This window comes from Pimephales promelas, chromosome 18 (assembly GCF_988280905.1).
Source record: "Pimephales promelas chromosome 18, fPimPro1.hap1.1, whole genome shotgun sequence".
In the NCBI taxonomy this organism is placed as follows: domain Eukaryota; kingdom Metazoa; phylum Chordata; class Actinopteri; order Cypriniformes; family Leuciscidae; genus Pimephales; species Pimephales promelas.
Genome location: NC_142786.1, coordinates 15,762,785 through 15,782,109, shown reverse-complemented (window position 1 = coordinate 15,782,109; position 19,325 = coordinate 15,762,785). Strand labels below are relative to the sequence as shown.

Genomic DNA, 19,325 nt, shown 5'->3' with positions numbered 1-19,325 from the left:
TCTCCCTTTTTATTTATCTTAGTAACTGAACTACTAGCTATACACTTAGTAAAGGAAGTACATTTTGAAGGAATAAAGATTTTTGGAAAGGAAATAAAGATCTCACAGCTGGCGGACGACACCACCATTTTTTTGAGCAACAAGGACCAGTTGACCATTGTCTTTGAACTGGTGGAGAAATTCTCTTCTGCGTCTGGTTTAAGGCTTAATCGTTCCAAGTGTGAGCTGTTGCCTCTTCATTGTTGTGGTGACTCCGCTATTTATAACATTCCAGTTAAACAGACTGTAAAATATTTAGGTATACATGTATGTAAAAATATTATAGTTAGACAGGACTTAAATTTTTCGAATAGAATCCAGAAAACCAAATCAATATTCAATTGCTGGTTACAAAGAGACTTATCCGTTTTAGGTAGAGTATTACTCTCCAAAGCAGAAGGCCTTTCTCGCTTTGTTTATCCGTCCTTGTCTCTTTTTGTAAAGGACTCAATTGCCCAATCAAGTCAACAAGACTTTCTTAGATTTCATTTGGAAGAACAAGTCTCATAGGCTTAAAAAAAATTTTCTCTCTAACCCTAAAGAAAAGGGAGGTCTAGAGATTTTGGATTTTATAGATGTAGTCAACACATTCAAAGTTAACTGGTTAAAAAGGTGCATTCAAAATCCTGATTCGATTTTTTTCTTTATTCCAAATTTTATTTTTAATAAACTGGGTGGGCTTTCGTTTCTTTTAAGGTGTAATTTTCTGCAAAATAAATTACCTATCAAATTGTCCAACTTCCACCAACAGTCCCTCTTGGCCTGGAAATGATCTTTCAGTCACAAGTCACAACTTCTCACCACACAAATCTCTCCTTTGGAGCAACAGCGACATTCTTATTAGGAATAAATCAGTATTCTTCCCTAAGTGGTTCGATAGAGGTATTAACCATATACTCTGCTTATTTGATGATTCTGGCTCCATGCTCTCTTATGAACAGTTTATGGTAGCTCACGATTTCCCAGTACCCTTTAAAGAATTTAAATCTATCACTGATGCCATCCCTAGTGGAATCAGACAATTAATGAAATATCATCTGAGCTATGGAAACAAAGATATCAGAGAGTTTTCTCTTATGTTGGATGGGGTAAGACTGTCTGATAAAAAGTGTAATAATAAACACATTCGCCGACATCTGCAAAAGTGTAACTCCATTGTTCCAAGGGGGATGTTTTATTGGAATTCCTTAATAAGTAATGTTAATTGGAAAAAAAACATGGTTGATTCCTCACAAATATTGTATCTCTAATAAGGCTAAAGAGGTCCACTTTAAACTTTTACACAATATTTACCCTACAAATTGTTTTGTTGCCAAATTTCTAGACATTGACACATGTTGTACCTTTTGTAAACAGAGCACTGAAACCATTCCTCATTTATTTTTTAATTGTCCAGTTACCAAAAAATTTTGGGATGATTTAGGTATTCATTTTCTCCATTCTCGAAATATAACTCACTCTTTCACCCTGAAAGATATTATCTGTTACTCTTGTTTTCCACAAGATGGCACCCTAGAGTTTGTCCTAAACTTTATAATCTTATATGCTAAGTTTTTTATACACAAACAGAAATTTAATAAGTCTTCCCTATATTTTAAACACTTTATTTTGGAACTTAATTTGCTTCTTAAATCACACGAACTTGTGAAGAACAAGAAGAACAGAAAACTTGTTTCTCAATATTTTGACCTATTCCCCAATTCCTCTTAACATCTTTATTATTTTTCCTCTTTCATTTACTATGTATGTATGTATGTATGTGTTTCTTTTCGTTGTTGTTATTTATTTATTTATTTATTTTGTATTTGTTTTGTTTTTGTTTTTTTCTTGCTTCTGTTTTTGGTATGGTTTTGTCTGTACAAATGCTTGATTGTATATTGATGTTCTTCTTGTTTGTACTAGTTATTGTTATCAATAAATTAAAAAATTGAAAAAAAAAAAGAAAAAAAACAAGTTTCCCGGGCACTTCCGGTTTACTTCCTGTTTCTGCCAAGAACATCCGGCGCAGGCTGAGTAGTGGTGTAAACACGGCTTTGGAATGGCAACATTCGACCGAAAATCTTGTTTAAAAATGGTGTTTTGACCATTCCGCATCCAAGTAAGGTAACATTATGGGCGGACAACATGTCGATATGGCCCAGCATCACAACATCCAAGATCTTTTCTTATTTTATTGATTCCAATTTCCATGGACCATGGCGGTGGACGGGAATGCATTTAATAACCTGAAAGGCTCAGAGGCGTTTCAGTACCTCCATTCCGTCAAAGTGGGCTGTGTACTTTTACACTTGGGCAGTTTAATTTATGTTCAATCAAGCCAGTCCGTTAACAATTCAGCGCATAACGCCTGGGTTTTGGTTACCAAGACGGGAGATGTGTACCTGTATCGCCGATTCGCCGGATCTGGACGTTCCTGTAGCCGTGCAGCCGGTGTGCTTTGGAAGGTACGTTAGCCCATTTTATGCTTGTATTAAGATGTTTGTATGTATCAGTGTGTTTATCTATAACAGAACACGAAGAGTAAAAAGTTATCCTCTCTAGCCTGCCTGCACTAAAAGCATGCTTTAACCCTTAAGTCGACTGACGCTCTAGAGCGCGCACCCCTGACATATCTATAGACCCTTTGCAACCACGTGACCACGACCACGTGACGACGCCATGCTGGACGGCAACATCACTGGATGCACAGGCTAAACACAGTAGTAGATGAGCGAGAAATTTGATTAGTTTTTAAAACAGTTTAACTTAGTATAGATAAGATACCACTAAACTGCATGGCTTCTACTGAAAAAGTTGTCGTGCCGTTATCGGTCGAGGTAGGGCATCTGCTAGGTCCTCACAAAGAGCGGTATTTGGAGAAGTTAGAGATCGCAGGTTTGGATACCGACCCATACCTTCTTCCTCCCTCAGCTTTTACGGAGCTCATTAAATCGCCGGATCTGCCCGACTTCGGCCCACACGATTTGTACCACTATGTGGTAAACGGGGTATCGCCATACACGGGAGCTGATCTCAAAGCATTTAAAAGTCTGGATGCTTACCAGTTCTTTGTAGCTGGCTGGGTAACAGGTACGCGATGCTACGCTAACGGCGGGGGGAGCTACCTCATAATGGCAAAGGTAAGACATCAATATATGGTTTATTTTGTATTAATATCTATTTTTTACTTAAGTAAATATTTATACAACACGTAGCCTATGATTTTAGAGGACATTGTCGGCCGTGGCTTTTAAATGGATGCCTGGACCATAGACTGTAAAAAGGCCTGGACGCATCCCTGCTCTGGGAAGTGCAGTCATTAATGATCGATCACACTTTAATCCATGCAGTAAACCACGGAGTATCCGTGATCAGTAATAGCCACATATAATTGAAACATTTAGCCATCTTTATGTTGTTATATTTACTGTAGCCTATGTTAAAATTTGACCTGGTAAACACAGCGTTGTGATTAAGATGTATTCACAAGGTGCATTTATGGTTTCACTGCAACAGTAAACAATAACATTTATGTAAGAATAATGTTTTTATGGCACTTTTTAATGTAGGTGCATTATAGCCAGTAAACAACGGAGTGTGATCAGTAGGCACACATAATTGTAACATCTAGCCATCTATATCTGTGATATTCACTGTAGCCTATGTTAAAATTTGGCCTGTTAAACAGCATTGTGATTAAGATGTATCCACAAGGTGCATGTATGGTGTCACTGCAGAAGTAAACAATAACATACATGTAAGAATAATGTATTTATGCCACTTTCTGTAATTGTGCATCATAGCCAGCCACTGTCTGAAACCCAACTTCAACCATGGGTATCTTTGAAGAAGGATGGGACAGTTTTGTGTGGCCATGTACATGTAAAGCGGGCCTGGGAGAGGTGTGCTCCCACGTAACAGCTTTGCTGTACGCAATAGACTCTGCTGTCAAACATCTGGGAGACAAAAGCTGCACTGATGGGCCCAGACAGTGGGGACTTCCTCCTTTGAAAGCAGGCAAGGCTTTGTACGAAGAAGGGTCAGGAATTGATTTCTCAAATCCTGCCAAAAAGCGTTGTGGTGTAAACAACCAAAGCCATTCAGGTTGTCCTTCTGGGAAAAGTGTGTCTGCAGCAGCTATAGAACAATTCTACAAGGCTCTGGATAATGCAACTCCAAACCCTTCTGAGAAGAGTGGTATACTACGCATATTGCCGCACTACTGTAAACAGTTTCAACCAAAGGTGGTGTCTCTGGGTCTACCACATCCCCTGACCGAGTTATACAGTGCTCAGAACCGGAAGCTGTCTGCCTCGGACCTTGAGAAGAAATGTGATGCAGTATTTAATGATATGGAAGTCACACCAGAGCAGGTATAGTCATCCCTCTTAATCTCATATGACTAAAATGTGCTTGAAGGTGTCATGTCATTAATTTCATCTTCTATAATTGACAATGTTGTAGGCAGTAAGAGTTGAGGAAGAGACACGACAACAGGGAAAGTCAAGGCTATGGTTTGACATGAGGGCTGGTAGGGTGACGGCATCTAGGTTCAAGTCAGCTGCAAGGACAGACCCTACAAATCCTTCAAAATCCCTAATTAGGCAGATCTGTTACCCTGACCTATGCAGATTTTCTACAGTTGCAACCAGGCATGTGTGACATAATGACACAAACAAAGATGTGCTTTGAACTTATGTTTCAACAATGGAAATGTATACATGTTGTGTTCTAATGTAGAGGGCCCCAGCTTTCTTAAAAAAAAAAAAAAAAAACATCAAAGAAACAAACACAAGACAAAGAAATGTTTATCATTGGAAAATGTATTGCAGTCAGTATTACAAATTATCAACATTAAATTACAAACATGCATCCCTCAATCTCTTTGAGTGCCCTTACCTATTTTTAATAACTTAAACTTCCAACATGCCAGCTGTGTGGAAAAAAAGACTCGCGTCAGTTTCGAATTCTCTTTCAGGCTTGAATAAAACATAACACGTACAAATTATGCCAAAATGTCAGTTTTGTTGAGTGTCCTCATAAGATCAGTCTTAAATGATTTAAATAAAGTTTTAAATTAACATAGAGAGTGAAGTGCACACTGCCGCAACAGCTTTTTATAAGCGATGTAAAAAAAATTGTTTTCAAATTAGCGCCAATTCAAGGCACAATAACAAAACAGTGCTGCTACGCACAACCACCATTAAAGGGATAGTTCACTTTGAAATTAATTTTTGATGTGTTTTATATCTTACCTCAAGGGCATCCAAGATGTAGGTGTCTTTATTTCCACAGCATTTTGAACTTTGACATTTTTCGGTCAAACCGTTCTTGTCTGTCAGGCATATAATGGAGGTCTATGGTCACCACCTCAGAGCATGCACAGAGAAGTCCAAATTAAACATGATTTAATGACTCGTAAATGTAAGTACACATTGATGGACTAAGACCAATCCAATGTCCAACTTGACCGAACTGAACCGTGTCCAACGTTCCGTCGGTAGTGATCGCTTGTGTGTGTGTACGTCACTCAATGTTTACACATAGATTTTGGACGTTTTACCTTTCACTAAACATATTTAGATATATCGAAATAGTAAAACTTCCGAAATCTCTGTGTAAACAATAAGTGACGTACATGCGCAAGCGATCACTACCGACGGAATGTTGGACACGGTTCAGTTCGGTCCAGTTGGACATTGGATAACTGATTCAGATCACTTGGATGTGGCTGTGGCTACACAAGGTAAAAACGATATAAATATTGTTCGTTTTCTCACACAAACCGCTCGTTTCGTGTCTTAGGCCATCAATGTGTACTTACATTTACGAGTCATTAAATCATGTTTAATTTGGACTTCTCTGTGCATGATCTGAGGTGGTGACCATAGACCTCCATTATATGACTGACAGACAAGAACGGTTTGACCTAAAAATGTCAAAATTGAAAATACTGTGGAAACAAAGACATCTACATCTTGGATGCCCTTGAGGTAAGATAAAACTAATTAATTTCAAAGTGAACTATCCCTATAATGCATGCCCGTGCAAACGCGCATTTTACTTTTGCCTTTAAATTAGTGAAATTTATCTTCACTGTCACATCCCTACTCCTAAGGACTGAAGTTTGAAGTCTGAACTTAAAAATAAATTGTGGCACAGGCATATCACTTATTCTCCTCATTTATTCTAAGTGAAATAATTGATCTATTTTTCAGGGGTGAATGTCTGTATACATTTTTAAAATTATATATTTATGGTAGAATCAAATGTTGTTTGTCTTTTGTATTGCCTTATCTACAACACATGAGTGTAATAAGATAAAGGCAGTACAGGAGAGAGACATTTATTTGATTTCAATGAAATCAAAAAGCCAAAATATTGGCATATCGAATATTGGCCAACATCTAATATTGTGCATCCCTATTCCTGTTATATTTAATTCACATATTTGTAAACGACTATGATAGAATAAGAATATGATACAAGAGAATATTATGTGCTATTAAAATTAGGCCAATTTTGGGTACTGACATCTATAGTACTTATAGTTCTTAGGAAATGAGAGAACAAATCCAATGAAAAGAGCACTCAAAGAGTTACGATGACTTAATAACATTATTTTTCTAATTTACAGATGGGGATGTGAACATGAACAAAAAGCCAGAGAAACGTATGAGGCGTACGCTGCACAACATCATCAAGACCTAAGTGTTCGTGATGCCGGTCTCCACATTGATACCTCCCGTCCCTACCTTGGAGCATCTCCAGATGCCTTGGTGTCCTGCTCCTGCTGTGGCGATGGTATTTTGGAAATCAAGTGCCCACACTGTGCCAAAGACACCGAAGTCCTCAGTGCCACTGAAAAGAAACATTTCTGCATTGAGAACACAGATGGTACACATGCACTTAACAGAGATCATCAATACCACTACCAGGTGCAAGCCCAGTTCTTTGTTACGAGGTGGAAGTTTTGTGACTTCATGGTGTGGTCTACATCTGATTTTTTCATTCAGAGAATTTTACCTGATGCTGACTTTTTTACAGAAGCAGTGCAGAATGTCGAGTCTTTCTATAGGTCAGCCATTTTATCCGAGTTATTGGCTAAGACGTATACATGTCCAGATAGACTGCTGTCAGACAAAACACAGTCCACAGACTCACAAGAATTGGAGGAGTAGTAGGGTGTTGTTCAAAACGAAGTGAACAACGAGAATTGTTGGCTCTTTGTAAATTATAGTGTTGTCTAGACCTACTCTAGTTGTAAAGTTTTTCGAAATAACTCTTGTTATGATTTGATACTACTAATAAAATTGAATTGAATTATTTAGTAAGATTTGCCCGTGTGTAATTCTACATACATTTAATATCCTTGTATAAGGGACAACAGGACGGTCAAAAGGTTGAGCGCTGGTTTATTTTACAAAAAACATCTTTCAACACGTTTATAAAAGCCAACCTAAATTACATAATGTACACTCATATACAACTTCTTTTATCAATCAATCAATCAAATTTTATTTGTTGAGCGCTTTACATCAACCAAAATGTGCACAAGGCGCTTTCCAGTAAAAACATCAATAAACAACAATATATAAAAACATAAGAGTAGATAAAATAGCAGTTGAAACAGGACGGAAGCTACATATTAAAAGCTTGTCTGAATAGACGTGTTTTCAACTGCGATTTATAATGTTTGTCCTGCATGTTTCAATTAAATACATAGTGTGAATGTGTTAGGGAACTGACACATGACAATTTTTACTTTTTCCAATATAGGTTCTATGCAACTTATAACTTAACTCATTTCATTTCAGCTGATTTTAATGGATGAGTAAAGAATTGATTGTTAATGTGCTAGTACAACTATTTACACTGGAAATTGTTACTCAAAGTGCTTTCAAAAAACTTAGAAACCTCTCTGTTAAAGAATAACTGGGGTTTTTTTTCAGCTTATCTATTGGCACCACTAAGGGGCACAGATTCGTTAGGGCACAAGCCACTCTAACTATTTTGTCAAGAGAAGTGAACTCCTCTTCTTCTGATGACTTAATCAGAAGACTAATGGGCACAGGTCCATGCAACATTCTGTACTTGGATCGTGCTTGACCAATTACCCTCTCAACGTGTATGCGGACTGCTGCAAGTTTTCTGGAATCTTCCAGTTCGACAGCGCCCAGCTGTTTTTTCGCCCGTGTAAAGGCAGGAGTTTCAACCCTTGCACAGTACAAGGCAACTTGTTCCTGAATCCTAAAGCCACGGTCTGCTAGGATCAAGTCTCCTGGTTGGAGATTATCCAAAAACCCACTGTTTGCTGTAATGTGAGCATCAGTTGACCGCCCACCCCAGCCCTTGGAGATGAAGGAGATTATCCCTTGTGGAGTTATACCTATTAGGTATTTTATGGTGTTGTGTGATTTATACTGAGAGTATGTCTGGGCCCTTGCCTTCAGATCTTTAGGTCTGTCAATGGTAATTTCAAAACAGTCTATTACTGACATGCATTGCTTGAAAGACTTTCTGAAACACATTGGCAGAGATGTTTGGACATCATCTCTGTCAGGCCATACCACACACACAGGTACTAAGTTGTCATTTAGTATATTAATGACATTTGTAAAAACTCTTGAAATTGTGGACATATGAACACCAAACAGATATGACAAAAAAAGCAATCGGCAGGTTAAGCCTGATCCTCATTAATGTCAACAGTAGCTGGTGGAAGATGGTGATGTTTGCTGTATTCTTAAGTAAGGGAGTTATTAAGTCAATCACAGCCATAAACACTTTATAGTTGGGCAGTCCTGTAAAGGTTTTAAGTTTGTCGCTGTTTTCAAAAGTGCTCTGTTCCAGGTCTGAGGGCTTCAGCTTCTCCTTCAGAGCAAACGTATCACCCCGGAGTTGCTGACACTCAAATTCAAGAGACTCAATGTAGTCTGAAGTGAGGTTGGTTTGGCACATTGCATCACATTTGCCATTAGTTTCACTGATACTAGCCTCTTCTACAATCGCCTCCTCTACAATCTCGTCCTCAACCTCATGTAAAACATTCAGCTGACAGATTGAGAAGTGCCCTGGCAGCTTCACGTTTGGATGACTCCTGACGCTTTTTTTTCTTCATTGCCTCTCTGACCTCATACTTCCCTAGACTGCCCAGGGCTCGCCGCTTCTCAGGGGACTTGGTGTGCGCAAACACTGACGGCACATAATCAGGGGATAAAGGGTCATCACTCTTCTTTCCTGATAAAAGAAATCAACTGCCTGAGAGTACCACCAAGAGGGAGCTTAGAACCATTGTCCCAGCCCATATAACTATCCTGACACTTCATCCATTTTCTATTTGTTCAGTAAATTCCTGTTAAATGACAAAAACAAACTCTGGATGGGAAAGGGGTAATTCACAATCACTTTGGAAATCAACTATATAATCAGACAAACTTGTACACAGTTTACCTGTCAGTATTTTAACAGTTTTTATCCAGCTGCCAGCTAACGTTAACTGTCAAGTGTAGTGTTAAAAAGCCTCACAGGCACAATGTTTATGTTGCCTCTAACGTAAGTTTATGAGCATCAGAGAGAAGCATAGACATTTAAATGCAAAATCTGCATTGTTTATTTTTTGTATGAGATAACGTTACAGATGACACTGTTAGAGACGGGCGATCAGTGTGAATGGGTAGACTGCACAGCCTTACACTAGCTGGTAGCACTTGCTCATTAATGTTAAATGACAATTTGACTGGGTCTCCATTTGGACATGGATGACGGTATGGTATTACAAAAAATGAATTACACGTAACTAGGAAATGATTCTTACCTTGTAAAAAATGCTCGCTGCAAATCCTGGAGTACTTGGAGGGCTGCCAGTCCTTTCGTCTGATAGCAGCAATCCATCGATGCCTTCTCTCCCCATCAAATGGAATGCGATAAAAGGATGTATTGGCTTTACCCTGTCTATAGACGAATCCGGCGAAACTACCGGAAGTAAGCGGGACGCCATTACTGAGCTGTTGCTGGGTAGCGTTGCGCCATTGCCTCCTATTGTTTTAGTTGCAACTTGCGTCCAGTGGAATAAACAGCCAGCGATTTACGACTGTCACTAACGTTACAACGTTATCCCTTGTATAATGTCGAGTGGGTAAACAGTTTCCGTTATAAATTGTTTCAATGGTGGCAGTAAAATTTCAATTTTGAAGAAAAAAACATTGTGAATACCCCGGGTCGACTGCCCCTGTCTGGTGCCGTACGGTTTACAGATTTCCTAGGCGAGTACAAGACGTGGACATTCGCGTATAATAACAATTATTTAATGACATAAGTAAAAAAAATATAATAAATATTGATATAGTGATCAGCAAAATCTCCTCTCTTGCTATTTTTTCTATTCAATTAACATGCTATGGTCATTAAATGGCTTTCCTGAGCTAAATGTAACGTTATGTGACATAATTGTTTTCCTGCTGTTATATTGACCTCTTTCCATGGTTTAAAAACACTAATTGGTCGATATTATGTATACTTTCTAGCTGTAACGTTACCTTACCCTTGCCTGTTGCAATGTGAAAATGAGATAAATAATGGACACAAATGAAAAACATGAATTTGTTTATTTGATTTCATTCATTTATTTATTTATTGTTGCCAAATGGACAGATCTTTTTATAGTTTCCTCGTTAGCAAACGTTAGCCTAGCTAGCCAAGCTATTTTCATAAATAACGTTAATCTGTAAGATCGTTTGTACCTTCATCTGTGACTGGAGGCCACTGCAGTCACAGATCAAACCAACAAGTCATTCTGCCTGGCTGTAGCTGTCATCGAAGGTGAGTTCGCGTTATCACCGAGGTTTGTTTACATACCGGTGCATATGTCTATATGCCTGTGTAACAGCTCAGTAATGGCGTCGCCACAAGATGGCAGCCTACACAGAACGCTCGTCGGATTCGTCTACTAGCACACCCCACGGCACAACACGAAATAACCACGTACTAATTTGGCTTGCCGGTGTGGTGAAGAGATGGGTCCGCCTGAAGAGATGAGTCCCACCTTAGGACCCCATAGTATGGCAGTAATAAGCCTGATCTAAATATGTTCTCGCGATAACTTGATAAAAGCAGTTTGTTGCCCAGTATTTGTTTAGCGCTTTTCAAGTAAAACCTTTATTTGTTTAGTGCTTTTCATAGTAGGTTGCGTCAACAGCAGAGGAGAAAGTCCGCGAAATTGTATAAATATTAATAAATATTACTGTTATTTTGTCATGAAATGTAATTTCTACAGAATAGCTCTTCCGCCGTCCGTCATGGCGTTCAGAATTCGCGCGAGTAGAGCGTGACGTCACGTGCAAAGGGTCTATCCACAAGTTTCCTACGCCCCATGAGGCCTTGCGTCAAAAGTGGGCGCGATTTCCGGTTGGAAGTAAACAAAGCACGATTTGACATGCTTGACACTCGTTCATTCAACAGTTGACAGTCATTCAAGTTATAGCGATCCAAACTAGCTAACGATGTGGGAACACAACCTCAACAAAATTAAAAAAGGTGAAATAACAGTACCTTTACCCTCCTGTCACCTCCGCAGTAGTTGATTGGGAGTATTATAATAACATTATTAATAATCAATACTCATCAAGGCATGGTGACAGACAGTTGTGCGAGCTGACAAACAATTAAAATAAAAAATACACACTTAGTCATTGTGCTTTGGAGTTTAGTTAAAATTATAAATGAATGTGCTACTTGAATACATTAACTGGCACATTTGGTATTCTGTCAACACAGGCTTTGATCCTGAGTTTAGGTGCAACATCAGTAGAGAACAGCCAAACACATGCTGATAAAAGTTTATAGAATATTAAGAATTTAAACAACTGTACACAGGAAGATTCGTCGTCTTTTGGGAGGTGATGGAAACTACAGTCGTTGGCAGGAACACTCTGATTTCGTTTTCAGCTTATGTTCAAAACAATCACGTTTAAGCCACTGAACTAGTTTAGTCCGGTTATACATACAACCGCGAACAGCACATGTTGTCCCTGAGCTCCATAACGACATCTCTCATAAAGATTTGCGTCTTTAAATAGTAAAATAATTCTCCGAAAAACAGCTAGCCTCTTCGCTAACTAACACACAAAATACCATTGGAATGCTACTTCCGCCGCCTCACCGGAAGTTTCACCCACTTTATTTTTTACAGGAGCGCCCCTCGGAAACTTGTGGATAAGCTTCGGAATGCATAAAGGTATTAACTTACTTTTTTTTTTATGAAAAAGCTGACATTACGTCTGCGTAATAATGAGTAGACTGTGTTGACTTCCGCAAATGATAAGCCGCGAATGATATTTGATTGCAAATTTATAGCATTTTACCGCAAAACAGAGAAATGTTACTTCAGCCTATGTAATGATAACCAATCACAAACCAAAATAAAACAAACACTAGGAACGATTCTTTTAAACAGACCCAAAAAAAAAGAAAACCGCCTATGAAATCCGCCTATGAAATGGGCAAATTTGCAACAAACCCTTTCTGGCTTTTGTTTATTTTATTTATTTTTATCAAACTGATTTATTTTATTTATCTATATTATCTATTTGCTTTTACTCATTTTTATATTACTCACTTATCACTTTATTAAATGTTATCTATTTATTTAATATTTAATTGTATTAAACATACAATTGATGTTAAACATTTGTAAAACATTGATGTTGATGGCTGCAGGCCCAGATCATTCATTGATTTGAAAAGTAACAAAAACGCTCTACCTTCATCATACCCTTGTTATTTTGATTGGCAAAATGTTGTTTCTAAAAGAAGTCAATTGTGCTGTGATGCTCAAACCATTATTTTTAAAACCATTAACCATTATTTGAAAACCATTGTATTTTATCTGTCTGCAGGTAGAAAATGCTGTCAAGGGAAGACTGAAGTGCAGAATTGCTGGAATGCCGGGACAAAAAGCAATACTGGGCAGCAAAAAATCAGAGATGTGTCTTTCCGAAGACACAGCAGAAATAATCTACTCTAATTGTCCATTTGTTATGGAAAAGGATTAATAAAAATTAATTCATTTTTTCTCAAAAAACAAATTGTTTATTGTCATGTGTCAATATTTACAATGCAAGAAAAAGAATAGCACTCACACAAGTTTTTCTTAGTTAAAACTCTGTTTTGGCTTATCAATAATCATAACACCAGAAAGGGTACAATAAAGCCCCTTTCACACAGAGATTCCAGAAAATACACGGATAATGTGACCCAGCATTTGTCCCGGGATTGTTTGATTTCGGTTCATTCACACTGCAAGTGATTTGCCGGGATCTGTGAGTGCGTTCACACACAACCCGTAAAAATCCCGGGAAGACACATGACGTCAGGATGAGACGTATAACGGACGCGTCGTAAACATGTACACGCGCATACCGTTCCACAAAGCTGGTGAACGATCTCAGCTTCAGTACGGATTAGGGCTGCACGTTTTCAAGTTTTTCATTAACCGAGGCCCTTATCGGTTAAAACTCGCATAGTGTGCGCGCCGCAACCTCGAGATACAGAGTTAATTTTTAATACCTTTAATAACTGGTTGGACCTCATTTGAAACGAAATTAATGTATAGAAATAAAACGCAGTGGTAAGTTCAGAGCAGTAAAGTAGGCGCGTTTCCATCACCCTTCAAACTGAAATTGCCAAAACGTCCATTTCGCAAAAACTCCGTGTCCACAAATAATAATAATAATCATCATTATTGTAACATTTTATAGGGTGCATATGTAGAAGATGCTTTTATCCAAAAAAACAAAGCACAAATAAACACAATATTTTGACGCATAACCGCGTGTGTGCTTAGTGTGGAGCAGTGGTGTAGTCTAGTTTTTTGTAGTGAGTATACTGTGATATACCAGCAGCCCCCCCCCCCCCCCCCGCCACCACCACCCATTTGCGAAAAATTTTCAAAACTTGTGTGATATTCCTTTAAAGTTCTGTCTTAATAGATTTGATTATTATTATTTTATAAATTACATTTTACTATGCAATTTCTTTCATTATTCCATCGAGTTACTTTATTTATCTCTATAAACTGTTGTAAATTAAAGACATTTGAGCTTCTGTGTGTTTTAATAAACTATTATTAATATTATTAGGCCTACTTTAAGTACTCTGCTGTGCAATAGTAATATATTTCTTTTAAACTTTGACAGGTTGCATGAAGCAGGGGCGTCACTAGGTTTAGTTTAGGATCTAATGCTCACTATTAACCGGTTTCATTACATGCAAAAGGCAGGGTTTTATAATCACTGTTGTCCCAAATGTGAGGTAGGTTAGTTAGGGGAGTTCAGGGTTTCCCTGAGAAAAATTTTATTTCTCTGATCTACATATGTGCATTTTAGGATGTTTTGAAGGCCAAAAAAATAGATAACAGCTTTAAAACCATGTCAGTGGGCACTGGGCAGCTGATTATTTCTCTCTCCTCTTAAGCATCACCCTCTTTTTCTCTTTGTTTTTCTCTTGCCCTGTCTCTTCCCCTCCTAAAGATGAGCTTTGACTGATATAGGCTTTTCATTTTTGTCTGTCAGTGAAGACAGTAAACATGGGGTCAACTGATGAGTGGATTTTCCCTATGAATAATTTTTCTCGGACACGTTTATTCACTGAAAGCTACTAAAGCTAGGTAATTAAGTTTAAAAAATACATTCAAAACATATAGGCTACACATTCATTATTGATCTTATGACTAATACAGGGCCGTAGACAGGGCTTTATAATCAAAGAGGTCCTAAATTTGAGGTTGGTGCTTCAATTTTTTTGATTTCTCTGATGTGCATTTCAAGACGTTTGAAGAAAAAAAGAATAAGAAATAGCTTTAAAACCATGTCAGTGGGCAGTAAATTCTCTCCCCCTCCAAAGGCTGAGCTTTTTTAATGTAATAAAGGCTACAATTTTTATTATATTATCAATATGTACACATTCGTTATTACTCTTGTGGCTAAAATGATGAAAACGGCTTTGTTAATGTTTCTTGTCCCCTCGCAATGACAGTAAACTATTAAATTGCATGAGTCACGTTACAGGCCTAGTATTTATTTCACTTCAAAATGGCGAAATTACACAAAACTATAGTTTGCCTGATTATTTTTTGTCATTCGTTTAACATTCATGACCTAAAAAATGTAAAATATGAAATGTTAAGTTTAGCCACTTACATCTTTTCTCGCACTTCTCGCCTGTAAACTGAAGCGTCGAGTCTCTCTGCTGAAATTCGCGCTCAGCAGCGTCTTTGAAATAAAGCCCGCCTACTTTGATTTGATTTGTCATCTCAAATATTCTGACATTGACGAGCAGTGACAGACCAATGAGGCTCAGATGAACACGAACACACAAACACACCCTGTCCTCTGTTTTTGACGTGCTCTCTGCTCGCGCGCTGAATCTAATAAGATTAGGGAACACGAAATTCCGTCGCCTTACGTTTAGGGGGGCTGATGTCGTAGGAAATTTATTTCACAAAACGATGTTGTTACGAATCCTCACGCATTTTAAAGTGGGCTGTGGGCATACGGAGATCTTTGACATTTCCTAGTGGGTATACGCAAATCCTTGACATTTTCTAGTGGGTATACGGCGTATACCTGCGTATCACGTAGACTACACTACTGGTGTGGAGGCTGAGACGCCCATGTGAACACTTGCAGTTTCATTGCAGTTATTTCAGTGGAAAGAACTTAAAATACTCTTTCATTTCTGGTCATACAGAAAATAATAATACATTATTCGCAAATACATTTATTTGCGTAAACTCACAATAACAAGAAAACGTTGTGCTTTAACAAACAGGCGCACTTCATGATCTCCGTGAACTGAAGCGCGAGAACTGAAACAGCCACCGCATTCGAATTTGTTCGTTTTAAATTGGACATTTAAAGCTTTAGTGTGAGTAGACTAAAGCTTTAAATGTCCAATTTAAAACTAAAAAATTCTAATCAAAAGCCAATATCTTCTGACTATGTAATTATGTAGCCTAGCTAATTATGTATTTCTCTCTAAAGGTGCATCCGGGGATGGAGATTTGTTTTAGCAGAAACTGAAGCCGCCTTTCCACTGCACACGACATTCGCATACGATTGTCGCATTTCGCCCCCTAGTGTCAGTCGCACAGAACTTTGAAATTGGTCGTGAAGCAACCGTTACCCTAGGATATTCACAATGGTAAAATTAATGATTTTAATAAATGTAATGCATGCATGAATATATCTACACAAAACAAATGACCCTCAATTCATCTCAAATAAAAATATAGTAGTATAAATATTGGTTTAATAATTATAAAATATATTTTCTGCTATAGTTAATTATAACCAACATTTTACAGAGCGAGCGTTTACAGAAAAACATTAAAGAGTTAAAATATTGGTAATTCTAGCCTCGCGCTCATAGTTTTTATTAGAATACATCACTTCCGGTTGGCCGGTCGCATACGGTCTAGCCGCAGACGTTCAGATATTTCAACGGATCCAAAGCTCAAAACGGATCCGAATTTTCCGCATACGCATATGATCGGAACTCCCTGCAGCTCCCGTACGACTCTCCATTGGAAATGAATGACTTCCGGTCCGACGGCGGTCGTTTGTCGTGTGCAGTGGAAAGGCGGCTTGATTTAGAAAAAAATAGTTTATTGATAAACAATTAATGCCTCGTTATTTTATATTATTTTATTATCAGACACATTTATTATATCTTATAAATCATCTATAAATCCCCTTTCTGTAGGCTGTGGAACTCTTCTCATTCAGCACTGCGGGGAAAATATAATTTCCAGGTTCTAATTTGGCCTCAGAAAATCTTTTTTTTTTTTTTTCCATATTCAGTTGTCAAATATTTTAAATGTTTAAAGGGGCAAAAAATCAAACAAATATCTGAAAATTCGTCGATATATAGCCTATATATTTTTGCGCAGCATTTGACGTAGTCCTACAGTTCAAATGAACATTTTGGTGTTCAACTCTGCGTTTTACAAACTACAACAACCGTTCATTTTTCGTTTTGCAATTAGGCCATCGGATTAAATAAGGGGAAACGAATGAACACAAAAGTACACTGACCGTTTGGACATATACGAGGCAGAGATCTTTTTTAAAATTCATAAAAGATACAACCCAGATAGCAAACTGACATTGAATCAACGTGGAAATATGACATCGAAACAACGTTGATCTGACATTGTTGCTCATCGAATTAACGTTGAACCAACGTCAGATGCGTTATTCTTTCAAAACTAACGGAAAATCAACTTGAAATCAACGCGTTGTTTCAACGTTATGAAAGCAAACCAATTTTCGATTTCATTTAGCTTTGAAGAATGCCGCGTCTGACGTTGGTTCAACGTTAATTCGATGAGCAAATCAACGTTGTTTCAATGTCATGAGAGACGTCGTTTCCACGTTGATTCAATGTCAGTTTGCTGTCTGGGAAGGAATAGCCTACGAGACAAAACCTCAAAGAAATGCCACAATCAAGACCGCGGAGCAGAAATGAGGGAGAAACAGAAACTATGTGACTTTCCCTGCCATTAATGCTTGGATGACACACCACGTCTCCTTCCATAAATAATAATAATAATGTCTAGTGCGGTGGCTGTGATATACCAACTTCCGTTGCCATTATTTTTGGAATGGCTTATCGCGAAAGGAAAAAAAAAATGTTTTAGTCGCATAACACCGTTAATAGAAACGCTGTCATTTCACAATATTTTTTTATCGACAATCAGAAAAAAAAAAACGCAAAAGTTTTGTGCAAATATGTATTGTCGATGCAATTTTAAACGGTTAATCGGTTAACCGGTTAACCATGGACACCCCTACGGATAGTGAGGAGCTCCTGGTCTCTGCTTCGCTCCAGTTTGCAGGTATTTGTTCGTCCTTTCTTTGTTGATGACGAACATAAACTTTCTTCTAAGAGCAACAGAGTCGCGCAATGGCAAGAGCGTCGTCACTTTGACACACCCTTTACGGCATTGGTCTTGGCTTTTGTTCACACAGCGCGCGTTCCGGGACTGATTACGGCAATGTTACTAGGTCCCCAACCCGGGATCAATCCCAGAATCAATCCCAGGTCGTGTTTGCGTTCACACAGAAGGCGTTCTGGCAATTTCCCGGCAATTTCCTGGGATCAACTCGCTGTGTGAAAGGGGCTTAACAATACATTTAAAGTGAGCAATCACCTTACTTGCTACACCTTTAGACACTTTAAAGCGCTTTGCCACATCCCCTAACACAAGGTTCAGTTTCAGTATGGGAACAGGAATAATACATGATGATTTACTAAATGGCAACATCGTTTTCATTAAAGTAAAAAAATATTATAGACGCAGTCCTGTGTACAGCCGTGAGGCATCATCATCCAGGAGCATATCAGCCACAGTCTGACCCAGAGCCTGCGTCGATTTGTTCATATGGTCCAACTTTGCCGCATAGCTGTGGTCAGTTTTTGTTAGGTCCTCGCATTGTGTTGCAGCATCTTTAAACTTCGGCTCGATGCACACTTCTAAAAGTCAAACAGCATAAACTATAAATGTAACGTATATACCCCACTGACACAGGACAGAGATGTGATAGAGTGAATTTTATGTTTATTAATTTCTGCAAATACGGTCATAGAATTGTTAAATGTTAATTTCTTGATTTTGATAATAGTGTTTAAACGCTTATTTGTGCCATGCAAACAAAAAAAAGAGCGTTATGTGCATTTATTAACTTAATTATTTTCGTCTGGCATACCAGCGTGATGACGTCATCGCACGCGCCGGTATGTGGGGCGCGCGTGATCCGCTCCAGTCAGAACTAATACACTGTTGAAGCGATCACAGCGCTCTTCTCTTCTCTTCGACTTTCTTTATTAATAATCTTTCTTCTACTCCTCATTCAGGTATATAAAACATCTCGGTGCCCAGTATTAACATTGTTAATGCAATATTGATGAGTTTTACAGTTTGAAAGGTAGTTTGTTTTAGTTTAGTAATAGTGTGTCGTGAGTTAGCCTGCCCGAGCAAGCACATGGTTAGCATGGATCCTCGCGCTCAGCGTGTTAGCCTGCTATATACGAGAGACGGTTATTGATTTCAGCATTCGAGTTATCGAGTTATCTTAAAGTTGCATAGTTGTGTGATTAATACTATGTAAGTGAACTGAGTTATGCATTTCATTTTCCGAGGGTTTTGTATGTGACTGTATATTATGAAATGCATAGGACACGATGTCATTGTGAACATTTGGCAGATATGAGTATGTATCTCAGCTACATTGTATTTCATACTGTCA

At 38.2% G+C, this 19,325-nt stretch overlaps 1 protein-coding gene and 1 pseudogene across 1 annotated transcript; one reads left to right on the top strand and one right to left on the bottom strand.

The window, feature by feature from the left end:
* The first annotated feature begins 3,526 nt into the window (after nucleotides 1–3,526).
* On the top strand, nucleotides 3,527–7,341 carry LOC120487521 (uncharacterized). The gene is made up of 3 exons (XM_039683720.2): nucleotides 3,527–4,391; nucleotides 4,483–4,670; nucleotides 6,656–7,341. Exons 1-3 carry the CDS (start codon nucleotides 3,852–3,854, stop codon nucleotides 7,197–7,199), a joined length of 1,272 nt encoding a protein of 423 aa, XP_039539654.2. The 5' UTR covers nucleotides 3,527–3,851; the 3' UTR covers nucleotides 7,200–7,341.
* Nucleotides 7,342–7,907: 566 nt separating this feature from the next.
* On the bottom strand, nucleotides 7,908–9,931 carry LOC148970961 (uncharacterized; annotated as a pseudogene).
* Between the last annotated feature and the right edge of the window lie 9,394 nt (nucleotides 9,932–19,325).